Genomic DNA, 20,120 nt, shown 5'->3' with positions numbered 1-20,120 from the left:
GGGAGTTGTAGGGTTGAAAACGGACGGGATAAATCCCGTACCGTCCCGTCCGTTTTCATATTTACGACAAATTCGGAAATAGGATGGAAAGTGAGAGAGTTTATTCCGTCTATTTTTACGGGATCTTATTTTTCGCCGGGATGGATCCATATTATCTCGTATTTAATAAATCTGAAATAGACTTAATATGCATTAACATGTACTTAGTCCTAGCTCAATACCTCTTATGGCTTAAAAGGCCACATGTTTCAGGAAATATCATTATCCTAAGAGTCCTTAGAGGTACCAAAACATGGTTAGCAACTAGCAAGCAATAAAAACCAACAATGTTTTATGTGTGCATATTAAAATATGAGTTTCCGCTTAAGTACCCGTTCCCCCATTTTCGTAGTTCCGTTCATCCCGCTCATGTTCCCGCCTATTCCAAACCTGATCCTATTTTCGGTGATAAAATGTGGGAACGGAAATAGGAGAGGGTTTTCCCGTCCGTTTTCATCCCTAGGGAGTTGGGACTTTGGGGGTGCGTTTGGCAACCTGTATTGCATCAGCCACGCTCGAGCTAGACGGGCCACACCCATAGGGTGCAGAGATGTTGATTGGCAAATTTGAACACCATGCTGCTAGCTGGGCTGGGATAGTGTTTGTTAGGGTGGGCCGGCTGTGGGTCCCCCATAACAACCCAAACTACCATCTAAAGATGGTGTTTTGTAGTCTGCACAGGGGAGAGATTCCCTCACCATGCGCATGTGCTGGTGAAGGTTACCCCTCCTTCTCAAACACCCAGAAACACACAAATGAAATGATGAAGCCTTAAACTGAATTAAGATACAACTAATTAGGAAGACCAACAATACAAATGTGATCCGAATTTACATGTGAACGAATTTATGTCAACTTCACAAGGTAATTAGCAACCTAGTCAATATAATTAGGGCCTTTCTTGCATGCCAGTTCAAAGAAAAATGTTGCAGGAAGCCATATTAAGGGCAACAATCACTTGCAACAAGGATAATGACAATAACAGCAAATTTGACATCAAAGCATGTACACCAAGCCATGAATCTACAATATCAACAAGTAATGGGTCAGGGTTGAGCAAAAAAGCAACCAAAGTAACAAAAATGCATAAAACCAAGTCATCGTCACCTCAAGGTTCCTTAGGCTATCAATAAGCATCAAAAACTACGAAATCCGCGGGTGTCTTAGCAACAAGCAACATCTCCAAGCATCACTGGCACCAAGCAGAACCATGAACATGGGGAACAGAAACAACATCAAGTTAGGGAAAGCAGATAAGAGTGCAGAAAAGCTTCAGACATAACACATTAGATCAGTCATCATCGGCGAATAATTGTTCCATGGCTCAGACCAAGTGTAGCACTTGCCTAACAACTACGACAGAGGCACGAGTTGCCTCCTAGTGAGGTAGTTAAATGAACCCCTGATCGCATCACTAGGAGGTAACACTTGCAAGGGTCACGAGGGGTGTGTTTGGTAACCGGTGTGAGCATCGTCATCATCATCGCCATCCACATAAACATCAGTTCTGTTAAGCAAATTAACAAGGTAGCAGAATAAGAGACAAGTGGGTTCTTCGTTAGGCTCAGCTCAAGTGGAGATGCATATACCAAGGAGCTGCCTAATAGTGAGGCGATCGAGGTAAGGTATACCTCATTTTCCTCAATATGTAGGCAGCATCTTGCGGCATGCATGCTACCACCTTCATCACACAAGGCGTCAGAGAGGATTGCTTGTCCTACTAAAAGGTCATACTCGTCAAGCTCGAGTGGATGTTCATCAAGTCACCATACGACAACTTCACCAAGATCCACATCGAGCTTGGGGAATACAACCTTGCATTGGCACTCACAAGCTATCATCATCCGCAAAAATATGAGCAAATCATTAGGAGCAAATATCAAAACATAGAAGCCTCACCATAATGAATTAATTTGCCTCACCAGCCTGACATCATGCGACTGTAACTTGCACTTAAAGAACTGCATTTCAATCATAAAAATCACAAAGGTCAGATCCAGATTTTGCTAGGTCAGAGCAGAAAGAAATAGGCTCATCATCCCCAAATAAGTAGACATAACATAAAAGTAAGCTAAAATGAGATTGCCTCAGTACAATTGCATCCCAGGCATGGAAAGAAGTGTGTTGGGCCTCAGAGTACAAATTTAATCTCTAGCAAGTGCCATATAGACATGTGAATTTAAAAGTGGCAGCGCAAGAGCATAAACAAAGACTAGAACAGAGGTAATAAAGCGGAAAGACATCAAACAAAGGACTGCATGTAGAAGAATAAGAAGACAAGTGCCACTTCATCATTGTCCTACCCATTACTAATCATCATGGCCAAAGAACAGAAAGGGAAAAGGTAGCAAGCCAAATAGGTAAACAACAGCAGGAAAATGGTACCACCTTCAACATGACAAATAAGTAGGTACAGAATAGCAGGAACATTGTAGCAAATTAAACAAGAAGTGAAAGAACAACAGGAACATGTCAACATGGCAAATAACCAAGTAAAGAACAGCAAGAACATGCTAGCAAATTAAATAGCAAGTTAAAGAACAACAGGACTAACATGGCTAGAAAAATATAGGTAAAGAACAACAGTAATATGCAAACATTTCAAATAGTAAAATAATGTAGAGCAGGAACATGTCAACATGGCAACAAAATAGGTAAAGTAAACAGGCATCTGATGTAAACAGGCATGCATGGCATCACATCACAACCATCATAGGCATATAGCAGTACTAGATCCATCATATTACAATACTTACTTACCATGCAGTTCCATAGCAAATAGTTAGTACCATTGTTCTTAACCATGTCATGCTGTCATATACCTTAATTAGTAATTAGCCACCCCATGTGAATTCAAAAACCACCGCAAAAGGTCAGGTGCAAGTGAGGCTACACCCTAAGAGGTCAGACCTACGTATATAGTGATCTGTGCAAAAGAAAGGGAGTAGTCAGGGATGGAGACTTGCTCAACTGTTTTCCCTGAGCTAGAAGGCACCGGCAGCTACTACATCACATATAGTAGTGCTTGCCCAGCCAGCTCCTGAGCCAGAGGGTGCGGTGGTTCTTGCCCATCTTCACAAACGCATTGGCCTAGGACTTGTTGTCCAGGAGGTGGCTAAAAGCTACTATGAGAGCCTCCTCAGAGAGTTAGGGGTTAGTATCACAGCATTGTAGAGGTCAGGGTGCACCTGCTCAGGTCCAGTCTCCCTCAGTGCAGCAGCCACATTGTTCACAGCATCTGTCATGTTGGCAAGAACAAGTACCTCCTCCTCGAACATGGTTGACCTCTTCCTCTTGTTCCCAGTGCAACATGCAGGGGCCTTTGAACCCTCCACGGAGGCAACAGCCTTGTTGACCATCTTTTGGTCCACCTGCTGCTCAGTCGAAGTCAGGTCAACCAGCTGTTGCTTGTCCACCTTCTTCTCTATTATCTCCCCAAACTCATAGAACACTTCCAGCGGCTCTCCAGAACCCATGGCCCAGCGGCCTATTGCTGTGCCCCCTCCAAAGATGACCTCCATCTGTGCATAGTTCTTAATGGGCTTGTTTAGCAGCTCAGGATCCTTAGGATGATCCTACAAAAAGATAGTAACAACAACATGTGTTAGTAGTTAGCAAAGAGTAATTACGACAATTATTGAAAAAACAAATAGAGTAAAAGCCAACTCACCTTACAGTGGCCCATGTAGTGCTCCTGCTCAAGGGTGATGCTGCAGGTTTCAGCATCCCAGAGAGCACCACTGAGGTCCTTGAGGTTGCATACCCTACCCCGCCTCTGCCGCCACTTACGCATGTGGTTGTACACCTGAGTGGCGGTGAAATGCTTCCCAGTCCAGTCCCGCAGGGCCTTGGCCACCTTGTTCATATGCACCTCCTTGAAGCCCTTATCAGGCCTCACCAGTGCCAATCAGCTCACACATGCGACGCAGGACAAACTCAGAGGTGGCAGCGGTCCACCTCATAGGAGGACAAGGAAGACCACTAGCAGCAGCACCCCCAGTCCCTCAGCACTAGCACCACCACCACCACCAGCAGCACCACCCCACACTCCCACAGCACCACCAGCACTAACACCACCCCCGAAGACCTGAACAACAGCAGCAGGACCCACACCATCACCACCAGCACCCCTGACCTAGGCCACAGGCAGCAGCAATAGAACCCTGACCAGCAAATAGCTGGCCAGAACTAGCAAAACCAGCAGAACAAAAGAACACGTCCTTCTCGGTCATTGGCCTAGGTAACCAATAGCAGAGATCGCAACACAAATCATTTAGTAGCAAACACATGATAGGTTAGGTCGTTGTAGCTCTTTGTGTCCCCAAATTAACAGCAAATTACCATGCAGCACGAGAAACATCAAATTAAACATAGGGTGATCAAAACAAATTTGAAAGCAAATTGTAAGAAAAAAACAACACTAAAACAAAAGCCGATGCAGGGAAAAAGCAAATTAAATTTAGTACATTGTTGGTCTCAGCAAATATCAGCCATCATCACATCACTGCCACATCATGGTTCTGTAAAGTTCCACTAAAGCACAGAGGACACACTACACCCTAGAAGACCTCTTGTTCTGTCACATAGCCAAAGCCCACTCATCCCTCTTAACACCCCATACCCTAGCTTCTTGGAGGCTGTGATTGTGAGAGCGGTGGGGAGAAATCCTCCCCGGAACAACTTCATCTACCCCAAACCCCAAAATCCAGTTATGCAGAATACAACAAGCAATAGCAACCTTAACTTGTGAGGGGTATGGATGATAAGGCTTATTGTCTAGCATTCAAAAAGCTCCAAATACCCTCTCAATTGTTGTGCGGAGGGATGAATTCCTTAGGTTGAACAGTTCCTTAGCATTGGTAGATGTTCTCCTGCCCTCAAACTCCGACATGTGGTACCTAACAGCTCGATATGGAGGAAGGAAGCTAGGCCGCAATGCATAGCAACATCGGCAAAGTAGAATTTCCCTACAAATGAATGGATTTAAGGTACATGAGCTACCTAGTGGAAGAAAATAAAATAACTGGTGGCTGTAGCAAGTTAGGTGGACAGTGTACCTTGTGGCACCCTCAACCCATCATTACGCTCTAACGCATTAGATAGGATCAGCGCATCATGAGCTGATCTTTCCCACCCAGCAAGGACATAGGTGAACCTCATGTCGAAATCAACAGCAACAAGCACATTCTGTGTTGGGCTGCTCTTATAGCCTCTAAAAGTAGCATGCTTCTTACATGGCACTCTAGCAAGAATGTGTGTGCCATCAATAGCTCCAATGCAGTCCTAGGACAATTAACATGCATGCATCAATGTACCAAGTATTATGCAAACAAAAGTGCAGTAGAAAAGTACAATGCAAACTACCGAAGTACCTTGAAGTATGGGTTCCATCTCTAGCTCCTAAGGATTTTAGGATGGGTGGCACCATCAGGAGCTCTGATCATCTCACCCCTCAGCTCTCCAACTGCGTAAAGGACCTGTGCAAAGTACCTACTGATAATCTTTATGGATCTCCTAAAGGTGTGATGCACCATCCTAAATCTCTGGTTGTGTCCCACAATGTGAAGGAACATGGCAACATGTTCCTCAACACTAGTGTGTATGCTGTCCTCAAGGAGGTGCCTCTCCCTAAACAGGTTAACCAATTGAAAGAAAGGAGCTTTACACATCCTGAGCATGCTTACGGACTCAACCTCGCTGCAGTTATATATCTTATCAAGGTTTGCCTGCCTCTCAGCATCGACCACTGCCCTAGGGACCCAAGTTCTCTTCCTCATCTGAATCAGATCTGCCCCTCCTAAGCGTAGCATACAGAAATGCAATGTATACAACAACAAGAGCAGCAGCTTTTGAAGCCATCCTGGCATGGTACTCATGCAATTCTATCTACATTGTTGCATGAAAAGGAACAAAATTTAGAACTTCAGTACAACTATGGAACTTTAGACTTCCTGTGGTGTGGCAGAATACAATACGAAATGCATTAAAGGGATCAAAGCCACAGCTACTACAAAAGTAGCCTCCCAGTGGCTCCTCATCGACATCATCGACAAAAAAAACCTTCATCCAATTGAACAGATACCAGAGGGATCAGAGGCTCCTCCAGATCATGAACGAGCAGAAATACTCCAAATCCAGTTCAACAGGTCCATCACAGGATCATAGCCACGGCTGCTACTCAAGGTAGCCTTTCAGAAGCTCCTCCTCAACAACATCCAACAGATCCAATTTAAAAATGCAAAAATCAATCATCGCCACGACTGCTACCGAAATGTAGCCACCCAGAGGCTCACTGCCCACAACAGAACATTCATTAGGGATAGATTCATGCCAACGACTTCACATCCATGCATAATCTACACAAGACATGTTAACAGATGAACTAAACCGCAACAGATCGAAAAACAGTAGCAACAGATCGTGAAAAAGTTCATCTGTGCAGTTCTTGATAACAAGAAACCATGGCAGATATACAAGTAGATGTGCATATCCGGCAAGGATACCCTACTAATCACGCAAGAAAACCCTAGGTAACAAACATCTTCCCTTGAACCCAACCCGTGCTACATGTATTGGGTTTGCATAAACAAACGCAACAAATCAAAGAACGGTAGCAACAGAGCGTAAACAAGTTCATGTTTGTACTGAAAGTAACAAGAAACCATGACAGATCTACAAGTACACATGCACATCCGGTGAGGATACCCTTCTAAGCATGCAAGAGCACCCTAGAAGGTAAAGGAAGGTAAAGAACTGCTTCCCTGAACCCAATCAGTGCCGGATGTAGTCGATTGCGATGAAATAAAATTGAACAGAATGAATAACAGTAGCAAAACTCTATCATAGGAGATCCAATCCCATCGAATACAAGAGCAAAATACACCCTAAGGACATGAGCGGAGCAGAACCGGGACATACCTCGGCGAAGACGAAGACGAAGACAATCGTCGTGGGGAAACCGAGGAAGTAGCGCGTGCCGGCGGAGGACCCGAGGGAGGACTCGAACAGCAACTAAACGAGACAGATTTGCTCGGAGGAGAGGAACAAGCAGGTCACGCCGGGATGAAGAGGTTGTTGAAGCGACCGAGGATGAAGAGGTAGCAGATCTGCTCGGTGACGAGGACGAAGAACATATCCAGTGTACGTTGCTGACGAAGACCCGGCAGTCACCGGTGAAGAAGTACCCGCGATCGCCGAGGATGATGACCCCGCACCTGCCGATGAAGGCGACCACGGACGCCTTCGGATTAGTTGCCCCACCACCAGTCGCGCTGTCGCCTTCGCCCTAACTCGTCGGGATGAGAGGAGAGGAGAGGAGGAGTCGAGTGGGAACGAGAGAGAGAAGAACGGAGGAGTCGCGAGTGGAGGCGGTGCATCTTAGGGAGAAGAGGCGAGGTGGTCGGGAGACCACTACTATATACCGGCGGGAGGTAACTCTACCTAGCCAATTTCTGGCGCCAAAGGCCCGCCGTCTCCTGCCCTTCCCTCCGCATGCATTACACGCACTTGCGCGAGCCTGCACCGCTTGAAACGGCCGGTTTTGGCGTTCCACGCGGTGCAGGTTGGCGGGTCGTTTTTGCACCGCGCAGGTCTGACCCGGGAGGCCGTCCAAGCTAGCAAACACAGCTGGTTGCACTAACTGGGCCTTGCCCAACCTCCGTCCAGGCTACCAAACGGACCCTAGGAGGCTTGGGCTGGACTAGATGGGACGGGTTGGAGCTTGAAGGATGCCAGGTTTAGGTGATGCTTGCCAAGTTTAGGTGTTTGTTGGCCATGGATTAGCAATGGCCAGTGACTAATGCTATATGAGTAAAATGAGTTAGGCAGCCATAGCAGTTTGACGCACGAACGTGCACTTCACAGCCACACGCTCACGAGTAGCTGAACTGGAGAGACAGTGGCAATTTATCTATAATTAGGCTCAAAGGAAAGTGGCAAAAGGCTCCAGAGGACATGTCATCTCTGTCCACCTTCAATTGAAAAGCTTACAGATCAGTTCAGATAACTCATAAAACACCCGCATTACAAAGAATTGCGATACAAATACATTATACAACCCAGAGGGTTGTACACTAGCATGCTCCACTACCGAATCATCATATGGACGCTACAATGCCAATCTATCGCCAGTCGTTCAGCAGCACAAGTCACTCTGGACCTCAATTGATCAAATAAATAGATTTCACAAGGGGTTGCTGAGCTGACATAGATTTCACATGTCAGCAAATCCAATTTTGGAGATAATTTCGCAGCTCCAAAGAGATCAATTGCCACGTGAGGCGTCTGTCACACCCAGGTTACAGGGGAGGCATCATGATCCTGATCCACTCCTTGTGACCCTTCGGAACATGTCTTTGATGTTCTTGGATCCTACCTCCGTCTTTGGCTTCTTCACCGGCCGCCCTTTGCTTGACTTGGCACTACCATTCGCCACCTTACTCTGTACAGGCACATTACAAGAGTTTAGAAGTTATGGCCACTAAGAAAAGCTGAAACGTTCTCAGGGAGCTCACCTCAGAGGGGCAAGCAGGTGCGGGAGAACTGTCTGCGTAAAATGAAGCTTCACTAGTTTTGGTTGTTGTATCTTTGATGATCTCATTCATATCCAGCCTGCAACCAAATGGATTTTTTTGGAGCTTGAGCATAGACAAGCAGAGAAATACTGCCATCTTAAACTTAAATCTAAGAGTGGATGAAGTTTTACTGCAGCTTCTTGCAGAGCAATGTTAGCCATGGTTCGTCCTTCAGATATTCACGGATCATTTGGACAGCCTCCTTCACTGTAGAGGAAATAATAGAAGCACCTCTGTCAGAACATTTGTGCACCCACATATTCAGGGCATCTCTATGCGCTCTTCTGCTTCATACACTGCCAGTGCCAGGCTACAGGCACAAAGCCCAGTCAAGTCTCTAATAAGCAACCGCACTAACAAAGTCAAGTGATCTAAAGCATAACTACAACAATAAAATGTCTATTTTGTATCTCTTTTCCCTTTTGAGATAATAAATTAAGCACCTTTTTCTCTCTTGAGATCAGAAATCAAGGTCCATCCTTAGTACCATTTTTTTTAAGATCAGCACCAGGCATTAGTCCCAATTACCGAGCATTGTTACATTCAACCAAACCATTTTAAAAAAACAGTTGGCTTGGTTTAAGGCATTTCAGATTGAATGATGCACTAGGGCATAAAGCATCAATGGTACTACACAAACAGTTATGCTACAAAATTGAGTTACACAACTGTTCAACGGTTTGGTTAGATGCGCATGTGTGATGGTAAAAAATCCCAGAAGAAAAATAAACAGTAAACAACCACTAGCTACTTCTTTCCATACTACACCACCCACGTATTATATACTTAATAAACTGAAGATACAGGGACATACATTGTTCCTTTTCTTCTTGAGCAGCATAATTTTTACCCAACTTGGGAAAGACCTCTTTTAGGTTGCATACCTGCAAGAGATTCAAAGATATATTGGCAGTTCAAAACAGTGAGAAGGAAATAAATATGATTTAAGACTCACATATGAATGCTGTGCACAACAAAGATGTACTACACAACTTAGAGTCTCTTTCAGGATTCATTCCTTTGAAGACCCTATTCAGACCAAAGTGAAAATGCCATTGTTTCATTCACAATCAACATTTCATATAACCAAAACAAAATTGTAAAAGAGTCCAGAGAATCAATATGATTCAGCCCACTAAAAGTCTCAGTTGGTATGCTTAATGGTAGGTTAGAACATGGCATTTATATCCCTCAAAAGAAAAATGGGGTGAAAAGACAAAACAGGCAAGGCATTCTAATTATCAGAACAAAATATTTCTATTTTTTTTTTTGTAAATCAGCATACATCTCATCGCCTAGCTGCAGTCTAAAGGTTATATCATTGTTTATGTACAGTAGTAAACATAAGTAAAACAAAAGTAGTCTAGTTTCTTATAATGATAAGCACAGAGAGAATATGTCGCCATCAAACTGAGTAAACAAGAGTAAGGACAGTAAAAGGCTACCTTACAACACAACCAAGATAAGACCTTGGAGTCATCCAGCCTAAAGAACTTCATGTTAGCCACTTCTGCAACAAAGGTAATATCCATGTGAATAACTAATTCTGTAAAACTATTTGCCACTATAGAAAGAAGTCATACCATATAGTGCAGGATGGATTGACAGTTACAATGCAACTAAAATCATCAATTAACTCAATCCAGAAATCGAACAGTTACCAGGATGCAAGGAAGTCTATTACTCTAGTGCTTACAATGTGGCAGCAGCTTAGCACGGTATATTACAATGAAACGTTTAAACATCTACCTTTTACTTCACAAACCAATTCCATATGGTGACCAACTACACTCATTAGCTGCTGATATCCAGGATATCCCTCAACATACAATATTTCATCCAGTTGTCTGAATTTTCCTGGATCCTTCCCGTTCTGCAGCACAATAAGGTGAGTGGATGTAAAGTAATAGGGTTTAGGTTGAACAAAAACCATGTTCCAGAACTTTTTTTTCGTCAATTGAGCATACCGACATACGTGCAGCTTCGAAAGTTGGTAGGAAAATGAAGATAGGATCAACAGGGGTGCAATAATAGAGGCCACCATCTATAAGGAGAAGCATGATCGGACACCAAAGTTAGGCACTGAAGTATGTGTTATGAAACAATTTTTTCGAGCAGATTATAAAACTCGGCACTCAGTATGTTGATGCATCGTTGATGGTAGAAAAATGTCATCTCACTATTTTGGTATGTTCCTTTTCTTAGAGAGAGAGCTAAGCTAGTGAGCAGTATCTGAATTAACTATTCAACAAAATTAACCGGCTTGTTTGAAGTGGCATGGAAGCAACGACTATTCATTGGTTACACAATGATAATAGGAGGCACAATTAACATGGGAGGAAGAAATCCATGCATTTGAGCAGTGATGGTAAAATGTGTAGCTAGTTTACGATTGTATATACCTTCGCAAACATAGTCGCCCAAGAACCAAGCACCGTAACGCTCCTTAAACCAATTGATTTCTTGAAGTTGACCATCGATAAACAGATACCCTGTTTCATCTCCTGATTCATGACAAGACAAAGGTCAATGCAAGCTGTTGATCAATTGCAAGGATGGGGACTTTTCCTAAGTGCCAACAAGGCTATCACATTCCAAAAGAATCATCTCGCATTTTTCTAAATTTCCGGTGATAAAAAATCCATTCCGGAAAGCATTAGCCAGGCAGGCGCTGGTGTACCTGATCTTGGATGGCGAAGTGACAGAACATTTCCTTGAGCGCTGGCATCAGAAGGACCTGCAAGGTACAAAAGAATACCAATCGGTAATGCTACAGAACTGACGTCCGAAATCTTAAAAAAATCGGACGGCTCAACATATGTTGCAATAGTTAAGCATCAATGTTGCAACTATCATTTCTGCATGTTTCACACTGAATGTTGCATGAAACATAGTATTCATGTTGCGGCAGGAATTTTCTATCCTATAGTCGAACGATGTAGTCATTTTTTCGCATATTTTTCAATGGTGCAATTATAGATTTTCGATGTTGCAAATGTTTTGTTTTGATGTTGCAACGGAGCGTCCGATGAAAAAATTCTCATCGAACGTCCGGACGCTAGCAGTGCCGAATACCAATTGTAGGTCTGACCGGAGCAAATTGACTTAAACAATCAAAATCAAGCCTCAAGCACAAAGGTGACTTCAGTTAGGAGTTAGACTTTTCGCTGGGCGAACAGATTTGCAGCCACCTGACGTTTAATCGGACTTCAAGCTAACAGCATAGTGCTGCAAAAGCCTAAATGCCCCGAATCCAGAACAGTAGAATCAGTAGATAGACCTATGTTCTGCCAAGTACTAATCCCAAAGCCAAAATCCCTAGCTCGGACTAGGCAGTAAAGCACAATCTGGCAGGATTTAAGAGGTCTGGGGTGCGGGTGTGTGCTCACGTGGGGAAATGAGGACGCGCGGCGGCGCCGCCAAGCCGTCGTGCCACGACGTCATCGGAGTAGGCCGATCTGCCTCCTCGGACTTCGCCGGTGGTGCCGCCGCCGCTGGACGTTGGGCCTGCTTCGGCTGGGTCCGCCGCAGGGAAGGGGATGGGGAATGGGGAACGAGCAGGGACGATGTGGGGCGCGCGCGGGAAGTCAGTGGCCGTAGTCGTAGGGTTTTGGCGCCTCACCGGCCGGGGCAACCGCGGGATGCCGCTGCTTTTTCTTCCCCTTTTCGTCGCTGTGTATTCGTTCGTCTGCGAGATTGGATCGAGCCGAGCAGATGGTTTTTCCGGACGAGGGGCCCATATTGGCCCAACTTCTTTAGGGTATGACTTCCATCCCATATGGGCCATAGGCGTCACAACCTTGGGCCTTACTTACGTGCACGCAGAGGTTTCTTCATTGCGCATCACACTCACTCAGTCCTCCCAAAAAAAAACAAAGAAAAAAAAACAAGCGCTTCGTGGTGACCTTCCTCCCATTAACGCAGAGGTTTTAGATTGGAAGACTTCCCATTTTCGTTTTATCACTCGCCAAAAAAATCTTTTATCACAAGCCTCGATCTCTCGCACGCCAGTACTGAACGTAGGTGGCTCATGTTCTTGTCGCTAGACATGACACAACGACATGCGGCTTGACATTGACAAGCGCCGAACTGGGTATTGGGGACTATTGAGAAGTCATTCGTCCAGTGTTTCGGCTGGGCCACTGTTTAATGGTCCCGTTTGTTCGGTCAAGAACAAGAAACAACGGCTTCCCTTGCAGTTTCAGGTGCAGCTTGTGACTCGGGGAATCGGAACGGTCGCTGCCATGCGAGGACCGCCGCGAGCCCGTGCGGCGTGCGCTCGCGCACGGCATATGCGACCGACCCGGGGCCGTGGATGTATCGCGCGCACGGGGCCGCGGGGCGGACCAGGCAGGCAGGGCGCCAGCCCGCAGGGGGCATGGCTTGATGGCGCGTGCGTGCCACGGCGCGGTCGTGCGCGCGCCTGTGTCCGCACGCGACCAGACGAAAGGAAAGGACACGGCTAGCTGGGTGCGGCTGGCCGGCCGGGGCAGGTAGAAAACACAATAGCCGCAAAGCACGCTAAACGCCACCGGGTAGTAGACAGCGCGCAAGAGCGTCGTCCTACGCGCGTGGAGATGGGCATGGCAGCCGCAGGGCAGTGGCAGCTACTGTACCAGCTAGCTAGCGGGCTAGCGGCTAGTGCGGCGTGCGCCGGCCGGCCTGTGGAGCTGCCGCCGCCCGCCCGCCAGCGGGAAGGCGGCCGGGACGACGTCAGCGAGCACCACGGCAACGGACCCAGCAGCGGCAGCTCAGTACTCCTAGCTTGTCTGGTCCCGTCCCTCTTCGCCGTGGGACTGGATTGCTGAACCATCACCTTCACTCCATCAGGATCAATGATGTCGACGCTCGCGCGGGTCCATGGACGACCGTGAGTGGACGCATCCAGCTGTGCCGCACGAGCGCCTCCACTTTGGAGCGTCCGGATTAGCCAGCCTCGGATTAGCCAATCTCGGTGCATAATTTCATTGCACTGTTACTAACACTAGAAACTAAATAACCATACTAGTTGAGTGTTATGAGGATAAAACTACTCTCATATGATGAAATTCTACCTTCTCTATCCTTATAAAGATCTTGCTAAGTCAGTAAAATTACTGATATGATATGAAATTTAACGCCCATAAAACTTCCTATAAAACTTCCGGTGAGACTGATCTTAGGAGCTAGCATCTGGATTACCGGCGCCTCAGGCTACTTCTGCCCCCGTGATTTCGACATCCTAACTCAGGCTGGTCACTGGTGGGTGTCGCTTTGCTCTCCTCCCGCCCTCCGATCCGTGCACAACACGTACAGTGCAGAAACTTTTTAGTTGTTGTTAGTCGTCGCTTGGCACTTGGATCGCTGGTGGACGGAGCACATAGCGTAGCTATCTGACTGTAAGGCCTGCTACTGGATACCTATATCCTCTCCTCAAATCTACACCGATTTTAAATGAAAAAGATATGGATAGAAAATTATATACCCATTTGAAATGGGAAGAGTAGGGTATAGAGAAGGTATGATTAATCAATTAGATATGTATAGTACAAAGTTAATTATCCATTGGATATGGGTGGGATTGAGGAAGGTAAGGAGTGGATAATAATTATTTGGATTTAGGTGTGAACAATAGTGGATTTGCCCGTACCTCCCAATAGCAGGCCTGCTCACTGCCATTTCAAAAGAACGCTGCTGCTGAATGCTGATCGACTTCCCAAAAACGAAAAGATCTAAGGCCCCGTTTGGATACCCCGCTAAAGTTTAGCACCTGCCACATCGGATGTTTGGATGCTAATTAGGAGTATTAAACATAGGCTAATTACAAACTAATTGCACGGATGGAGTCTAATTCGCGAGATGAATCTATTAAGTCTAATTAGTCCATGATTTGACAATGTGGTGCTACAGTAACCATTTGCTAATGATGGATTAATTAGGCTTAATAGATTTGTCTCGTGAATTAGCACAGGTGTTCTGCAATTAGTTTTATAATTAGTTCATATTTAGTCCTCCTAATTAGCATCCGAACATTCGATGTGACACTGCTAAAGTTTAGCACCTAGTATCAAACACCCAAAAAAGTACTCATCAGCTCCTAGTATTCTATCCTGCATCATGAGGCGCACTAGCTACGAGCAGCGGAGCTGAGAGCCAATGAGGTCACGGCCAGCTGAAAGCTGCAGCCGTACCAGCATATATACAGTATACGTGAGGAACCGGATCCATCGTATCGCCGGACGGAACCGGATTAAAAAACGAAGATGAAAAAGGAGGCCAAATTTAAAAGGAGCCGCGTCTCTCCTTCCTTGCCGTTGTGGGTAATGCTTGCTTTACGAAACAGGAGTGGTACGTAACGTAACCACGGGCGCATTGGATCCCTACATGACATGCGTGCGTGCGTGCGACTGAGCGAGTAAGCAATCAACAATCATGCAGCAGCCAAGTGGACCGTGCGTGTCGTCCTCATCCTCGCATAAGCTAGCAGGCCGGGCAAAAACGTTCATTATTGGTCGACGTGTTCACTATTGGCCGAGATATTAGTATCTCAAAAGATACCATTACCAAAAGGGTGGGGAGCTGAGAGCATGCAAGATTATTGGGGCCTTTTTGTGGGGCGACGCTTTGGTCTTTCCGGGAATGGGATGCGATTTGACGTCGCTCGCATCAGCTTGTAATTAATTGCACCACCAACCACTCACTAGTTGTAGTAGTTGGAGCACACTCATATCTGCCTGCCTGCCTGCCTGCCGCAAAATGCAAGTTGTTTTTTCAAATGCTAGGAAGTCCTGCAATATATTTTTTTCCCTAAAGAAATTACGAAAGCATCCAGCTGTGGCAAGAACCTAAGATCGAGCCAGTAATCACAGGATAGCTAGCTTATTGGGAGGAACAATTGGCGTCAATAATAACCACCGGAGATGGGTGTCCATGGATTCCATCTTACCCATCGCACTTGTCGCTAGTCATTTGTTTAGCAAAGGGTCCTTAAACATTTGTGCAAAGCCGAAGGATCGGAAGAGCACTGGTGGTGTGTGGAGACCGACAGGGACGGGCGTGCAGTCGTGCACGGTGCAGCACCTGCAGGTATCTGGGGAGTGCGGCTGGGGTGGACGTCAACGTTACCGAAATGGCAACTGCGGACGTGGCCATACACTTTCTAGTCCCATAAAACCCAGGACTCCACCATGGCACGCAGCAGCCGCTAGTGCCTGCATCTTTGGCGCCGTTCATGAGCACTGTCCGGTCCCCCTCCGCAGCTATATTTGACGCCCGCATCAACTCATCGTGTACGACTACTTTCAGAAGAAACGTCAATGACTTGTGCAACTCTCTTTTCCTTTTTGCGCAGACGCAACGTGGATTTTGTCATGGTAGGCACAAGACGAAACCAACGATCGAAAACACCCACAGATGGTATATATATATACATGATTGATACGCGAGCACAGCCTTGGAATCTAAAGCGACATAGTATATAAACTAACAATATACAGTTTAACAAATATTGTCGAAACCAACAAAAATACAACACCATGAGCATACTTTTCACTTCAGTCAATGGAGACCCACCTAGCGATAACCCATGGACATAGGCATGTTTGGATACCCCTACTAAACTTCACTCGTCACATCAGATATTTGATACTAATTAGGAGTATTAAATATAGTCTAATTATAAAAGTAATTGTACAGATGGAGTCTAATTCGCGAGACGAATCTATTAAGCCTAATTAGTCCATGATTTGACAATGTGGTGCTACAGTAACCATTTGCTAATGATGGATTAATTAGCCTTAATATATTCGTCTCGCGAATTAGACTTTATGTAATTAGCTTATGTTTAATCCTCCTAATTAGTATTTGAATATCTGATATCACCCTGTTAAAGTTTAGCACCTCGTATCAAACACCCCGCTGGTGACCAGATCGCGCGCTGCTGCATCCAAGTGTTGGGCCAGTCCGCGCTTTGTCATCATCATCGTTCACAGATCGTGGATGGGGAGCCCGCCCGAAGGATGTGGCCTGTGAGCGGAAAAGGTAACTGGGCCCGACACGTGGGCCCGTGACGACGTGGTGCCATCCAGCCGGGAATCTCATGAGCCCACGCACTACTTCGGCCTTCAGTAGCTTTCCTTTTGGTTTTCTTACCCCCAATCTTTTTCATTTGCGTGCACTCGTGGACTGCACACCAGCAAGCAGTCAGCCGCACTGAGCTGTGGACTACTGAGTGGGTAGGTGGGTGACCAGTGGGTGCTCCTATCATTCCCGGCCAAACCGCGATCGCACGACCCTCTTATCGTTATCCAAACCGTGAATTCTCATCTCATCACCCCCGAGTGATCCTAATCTTACGGTGCTAGAGCAGCCGCAGCCGCAACCAGCCCAATTAACCGCGTTCAACCGCAACCCCGCCATTCTAGCTATCTCCATCATGGAAAATCGGTAGACGTGCACCCTTGGGACCTCGTTTTCTCCGTCAATGTAGACCCCCACCTTTTTTTTTGCCCTTTCATCCATCGAATTCAAAGATTGTATTGTAGCCCTTAGTAGAAATGGGTTACGACGGCCCGAGGCCCGAGCGGATGGCAGCACCCCATTAGCCAGGTAGAAATCACTAGATGTACACCCATGTGATATTGCTTCTCACATCGCTGTGGAGCTCTCTCTCTCTCAGTTTTTTTTTCAATTTTTCTCATGCCGCCCGTATGTTTCTTCTGGCGTGTTGATCCCAAATCACATTTAGCGTAAGGTTTCGTTGGACCAATGACGGAAGGAGGAGCCTAACACTTTCATCCGGTTCATTACATTTGACAAAGAAGTCTGAAGCAGGATTATATATTATCGCAATCTTAGTTTCGTGTAAGCTTCGCTGTATATAGTTTTCGAAAAAAGGTTTCATCACATATATTTTCGTTTTGGATATGATACTCCCTTCGTTCCAAGGCATTCTAACTTTCTTATAAAATTAAAACATTTCAAGTTCGATCAAATTTATATAAGTAAAGTACTAAATGTACATTTATGATACCAATAAAGTGTCATTAGTTTCTTTATTAAATATATTTTTATAGCATATCTATTCGGTGCTATAAATTTTTGTGATTCTCTCTATAATTTTGTCAAAATGTAAAAGGTTTGACTCTAGGAAAAAATTGAAATGACTTGCGATTTAGAACGGAGAAGAGAGAACCTCGTCATCTCTGCTCATATGGCCCGTCCGTGACACGGAGCTTTGTCACTGTCAGAGCGCTTGACGTGTGCGTGCTCTCGCCCACAGATCATGCACTCGCGTGCGCCGCCAGTCACATTCTAGCTGCAGCGATTATGCGTTAAAAAAATCGATCAGCTGTTCAAGTTGGGATCACACGGTTCAGGACACGATACGATGCCCCTGCGTCTGCCATGCCGCAATATTCTCCCCACATAACGTGACAAGCAGGACGGACAAAAAGTGCCTTCTGGTGCATGAACTGACGAACACGACCAGTACTGGCTGGTTGGTGGCCTTTTCTCTTTTTTTCTCTTTAACTTTTGAATTTTTGATTGATGAAAAGGAGAAATCACGTACCAGCCGAAGTATTTGACAATACAAATGGCATGTCGATCAGTAAACGATGACAAAAGGAAATGAGAAACGTGAGAGTCGTCCTGCGGTGAGATGCTAGGGACATGTTTGTTGCGAGGTGCCATCAGTGTTTCCCCGGGACCGGGTTCCCGTGCAGTTGCAGTATCGACTGCAAGTTAAGCAGAACCCGGAGCAGACCCAAAGCACCGTGCGGTACCCAGTTACTGTTTGCTGCTGTCCGCCACTGTAGCACCAAATCTGATCCGTTCGCAGGAAAAATGCACGGCCGTGATCGCGTGCAGTTGCTAACTTGCAGTCGCAGTAGCAACTGCACCCGATCTTGGTGCGTTTCCCCGATGTTCACAGTGGATTGCGTTCGATCACATCGATATGTTGGAAAACCGCACCACTTTTTTGTGATAAGTGCATAGTGACGAGAATTCAGTGCTCTACAATGTCAAATACGTTTGCGACTCATCCTTATCGTGCGCACGACTTGGGGTTCCCATTGACATTGTCGAGTAGCGTCATGGTCTCACGGACAACTGCAGCTATTGCTCGTCCATATTTTTTCTTGACAAACCATATCAGCCATACGCACTGTATTGCTCATCTGAGATGCTAAGGATGAGATACTTGAACAAGGTTATTGAGGACTGGCAACTTGTTCCTATAGTATGGGAACTTGAAATTATTTAATCCAAATATACTCCCTCCGGTCTAAATTATACGGAGTAGGTCGTTTTACCTTTTTTAGATTCATAGACTTTGTTATGCACTTAGATATACCCTATGTCTAGATGCATAATAATATTTATACATCTATAAAAGCTAAAACGACTTATAATTTTATAATTTGGAACGGAGGGAGTACGTTTTAAGTAAATTCCATAATTGTCTTGTACAAATAATCCTCGAGCAAGAGACACTAAAAATATCTTTTTCTGAAAAGATGAGACACTGACAATTAACCATTAGGAATTCAAGTTGGTCTAACCTGTAGTTTTAACTAGTCATACAGCTCAGTCGCACCACTTAGTTTTTCGTATCTCAGGTTCTATACACATATCTAATTGGACAATATTTACCCATTTGTGAAAAGATGAAAAAAAGAAAAAAAAAGTGAATAGTAAAATTGGGGGAGAAAAAAAAGGAAAAGCTATCCGTTGCCCGAATGTTTCAGGCGGAGCCATCACTCGATTTTGGCACCGTCCGTTTGGTTGATTTGGCCATTATCGTCCATCTGATCTGCTCGCTGCTTCGCCCGGTTTATTTGTTTTTTTTGGCTTGCTGACATTATGGTCCCTTCCATTCCACCGCTCTTCCTGTCTCGTTTGTCCTGCTGGTGCGCTCACCGAAGGTCTCGAGGTGAGGCGATTCGGTCCTTCCCCGTTCGATTCATCTATTCCCCTGCGTATTTGTTGCGTGATTTTTTAGATGAACTGCTGATTTGCTCCTGATTTGCTGGATTTGTGTTCTTCAGAAATTTTAATTCCTTTAAATATGTTTGAAGCAGACATTTCTTCAACAATCATTTTTCATTTGACAAAGATGCAGCAACAGCATTGATTTTTCTTATGCAGTTTCTAATATATGTGATCATCATACTAGTTCTGTATTGTTTTGGTATTTAATTATCTCTACCGTCTGATGAGAATCTGAAGGTTTTGAAATTCAAGTGACAGGGTTATTGCCGGCACTCAAATTTTTTGTGATGGTTTTGAAAATTCAAGTGACAAGGTTCTTGCCGGTACTTAAATTTTTAGTGAGTTAAAACCAAGTGATTCACCAAACCAAATTGCCCAAGTGATTACACCGAGTAACAGGTAGACAGTAAAAAAAATAAACCAAAACCTGGAAGAATCGAGCCCACGCCAACCAACGGGCCACAGCGCAGAGCGCACGCGCCGGTCACCTTTCCCCTCGCCTTTCTATAAATCCACGTGAGGCCCCTACGCATC

At 45.3% G+C, this 20,120-nt stretch overlaps 1 protein-coding gene across 1 annotated transcript; it reads right to left on the bottom strand.

Annotated features, from left to right (window-relative positions):
- Nucleotides 1–7,971: 7,971 nt before the first annotated feature.
- LOC117862781 (uncharacterized) lies at nucleotides 7,972–12,272 on the bottom strand. Its single transcript, XM_034746306.2, has 10 exons — nucleotides 12,002–12,272; nucleotides 11,293–11,349; nucleotides 11,015–11,116; nucleotides 10,580–10,656; nucleotides 10,362–10,485; nucleotides 10,058–10,122; nucleotides 9,427–9,496; nucleotides 8,744–8,819; nucleotides 8,553–8,649; nucleotides 7,972–8,479 (listed from the first exon to the last, which is right to left on the bottom strand). The coding sequence occupies exons 1-10, from the start codon at nucleotides 12,054–12,056 to the stop codon at nucleotides 8,351–8,353; spliced, it is 852 nt and encodes a 283-aa protein (XP_034602197.1). The 5' UTR covers nucleotides 12,057–12,272; the 3' UTR covers nucleotides 7,972–8,350.
- Nucleotides 12,273–20,120: the final 7,848 nt, after the last annotated feature.

Source organism: Setaria viridis, chromosome 7 (genome assembly GCF_005286985.2).
Source record: "Setaria viridis chromosome 7, Setaria_viridis_v4.0, whole genome shotgun sequence".
In the NCBI taxonomy this organism is placed as follows: domain Eukaryota; kingdom Viridiplantae; phylum Streptophyta; class Magnoliopsida; order Poales; family Poaceae; genus Setaria; species Setaria viridis.
This window is presented reverse-complemented; position numbering and strand designations above follow the sequence as displayed.

Excerpts from the sequence above, each read along its gene's own strand:
- LOC117862781 (XM_034746306.2), bottom strand. The coding sequence starts at position 12,056 with ATGACGTCGTGGCACGACGGCTTGGCGGCGCCGCCGCGCGTCCTCATT. Across the intron at positions 11,117-11,292 it reads ACTTCGCCATCCAAGATCAG|GAGATGAAACAGGGTATCTG; the intron begins GTACACCAGCGC and ends GTCATGAATCAG. Across the intron at positions 10,486-10,579 it reads TCGAAGCTGCACGTATGTCG|AACGGGAAGGATCCAGGAAA; the intron begins GTATGCTCAATT and ends ATTGTGCTGCAG.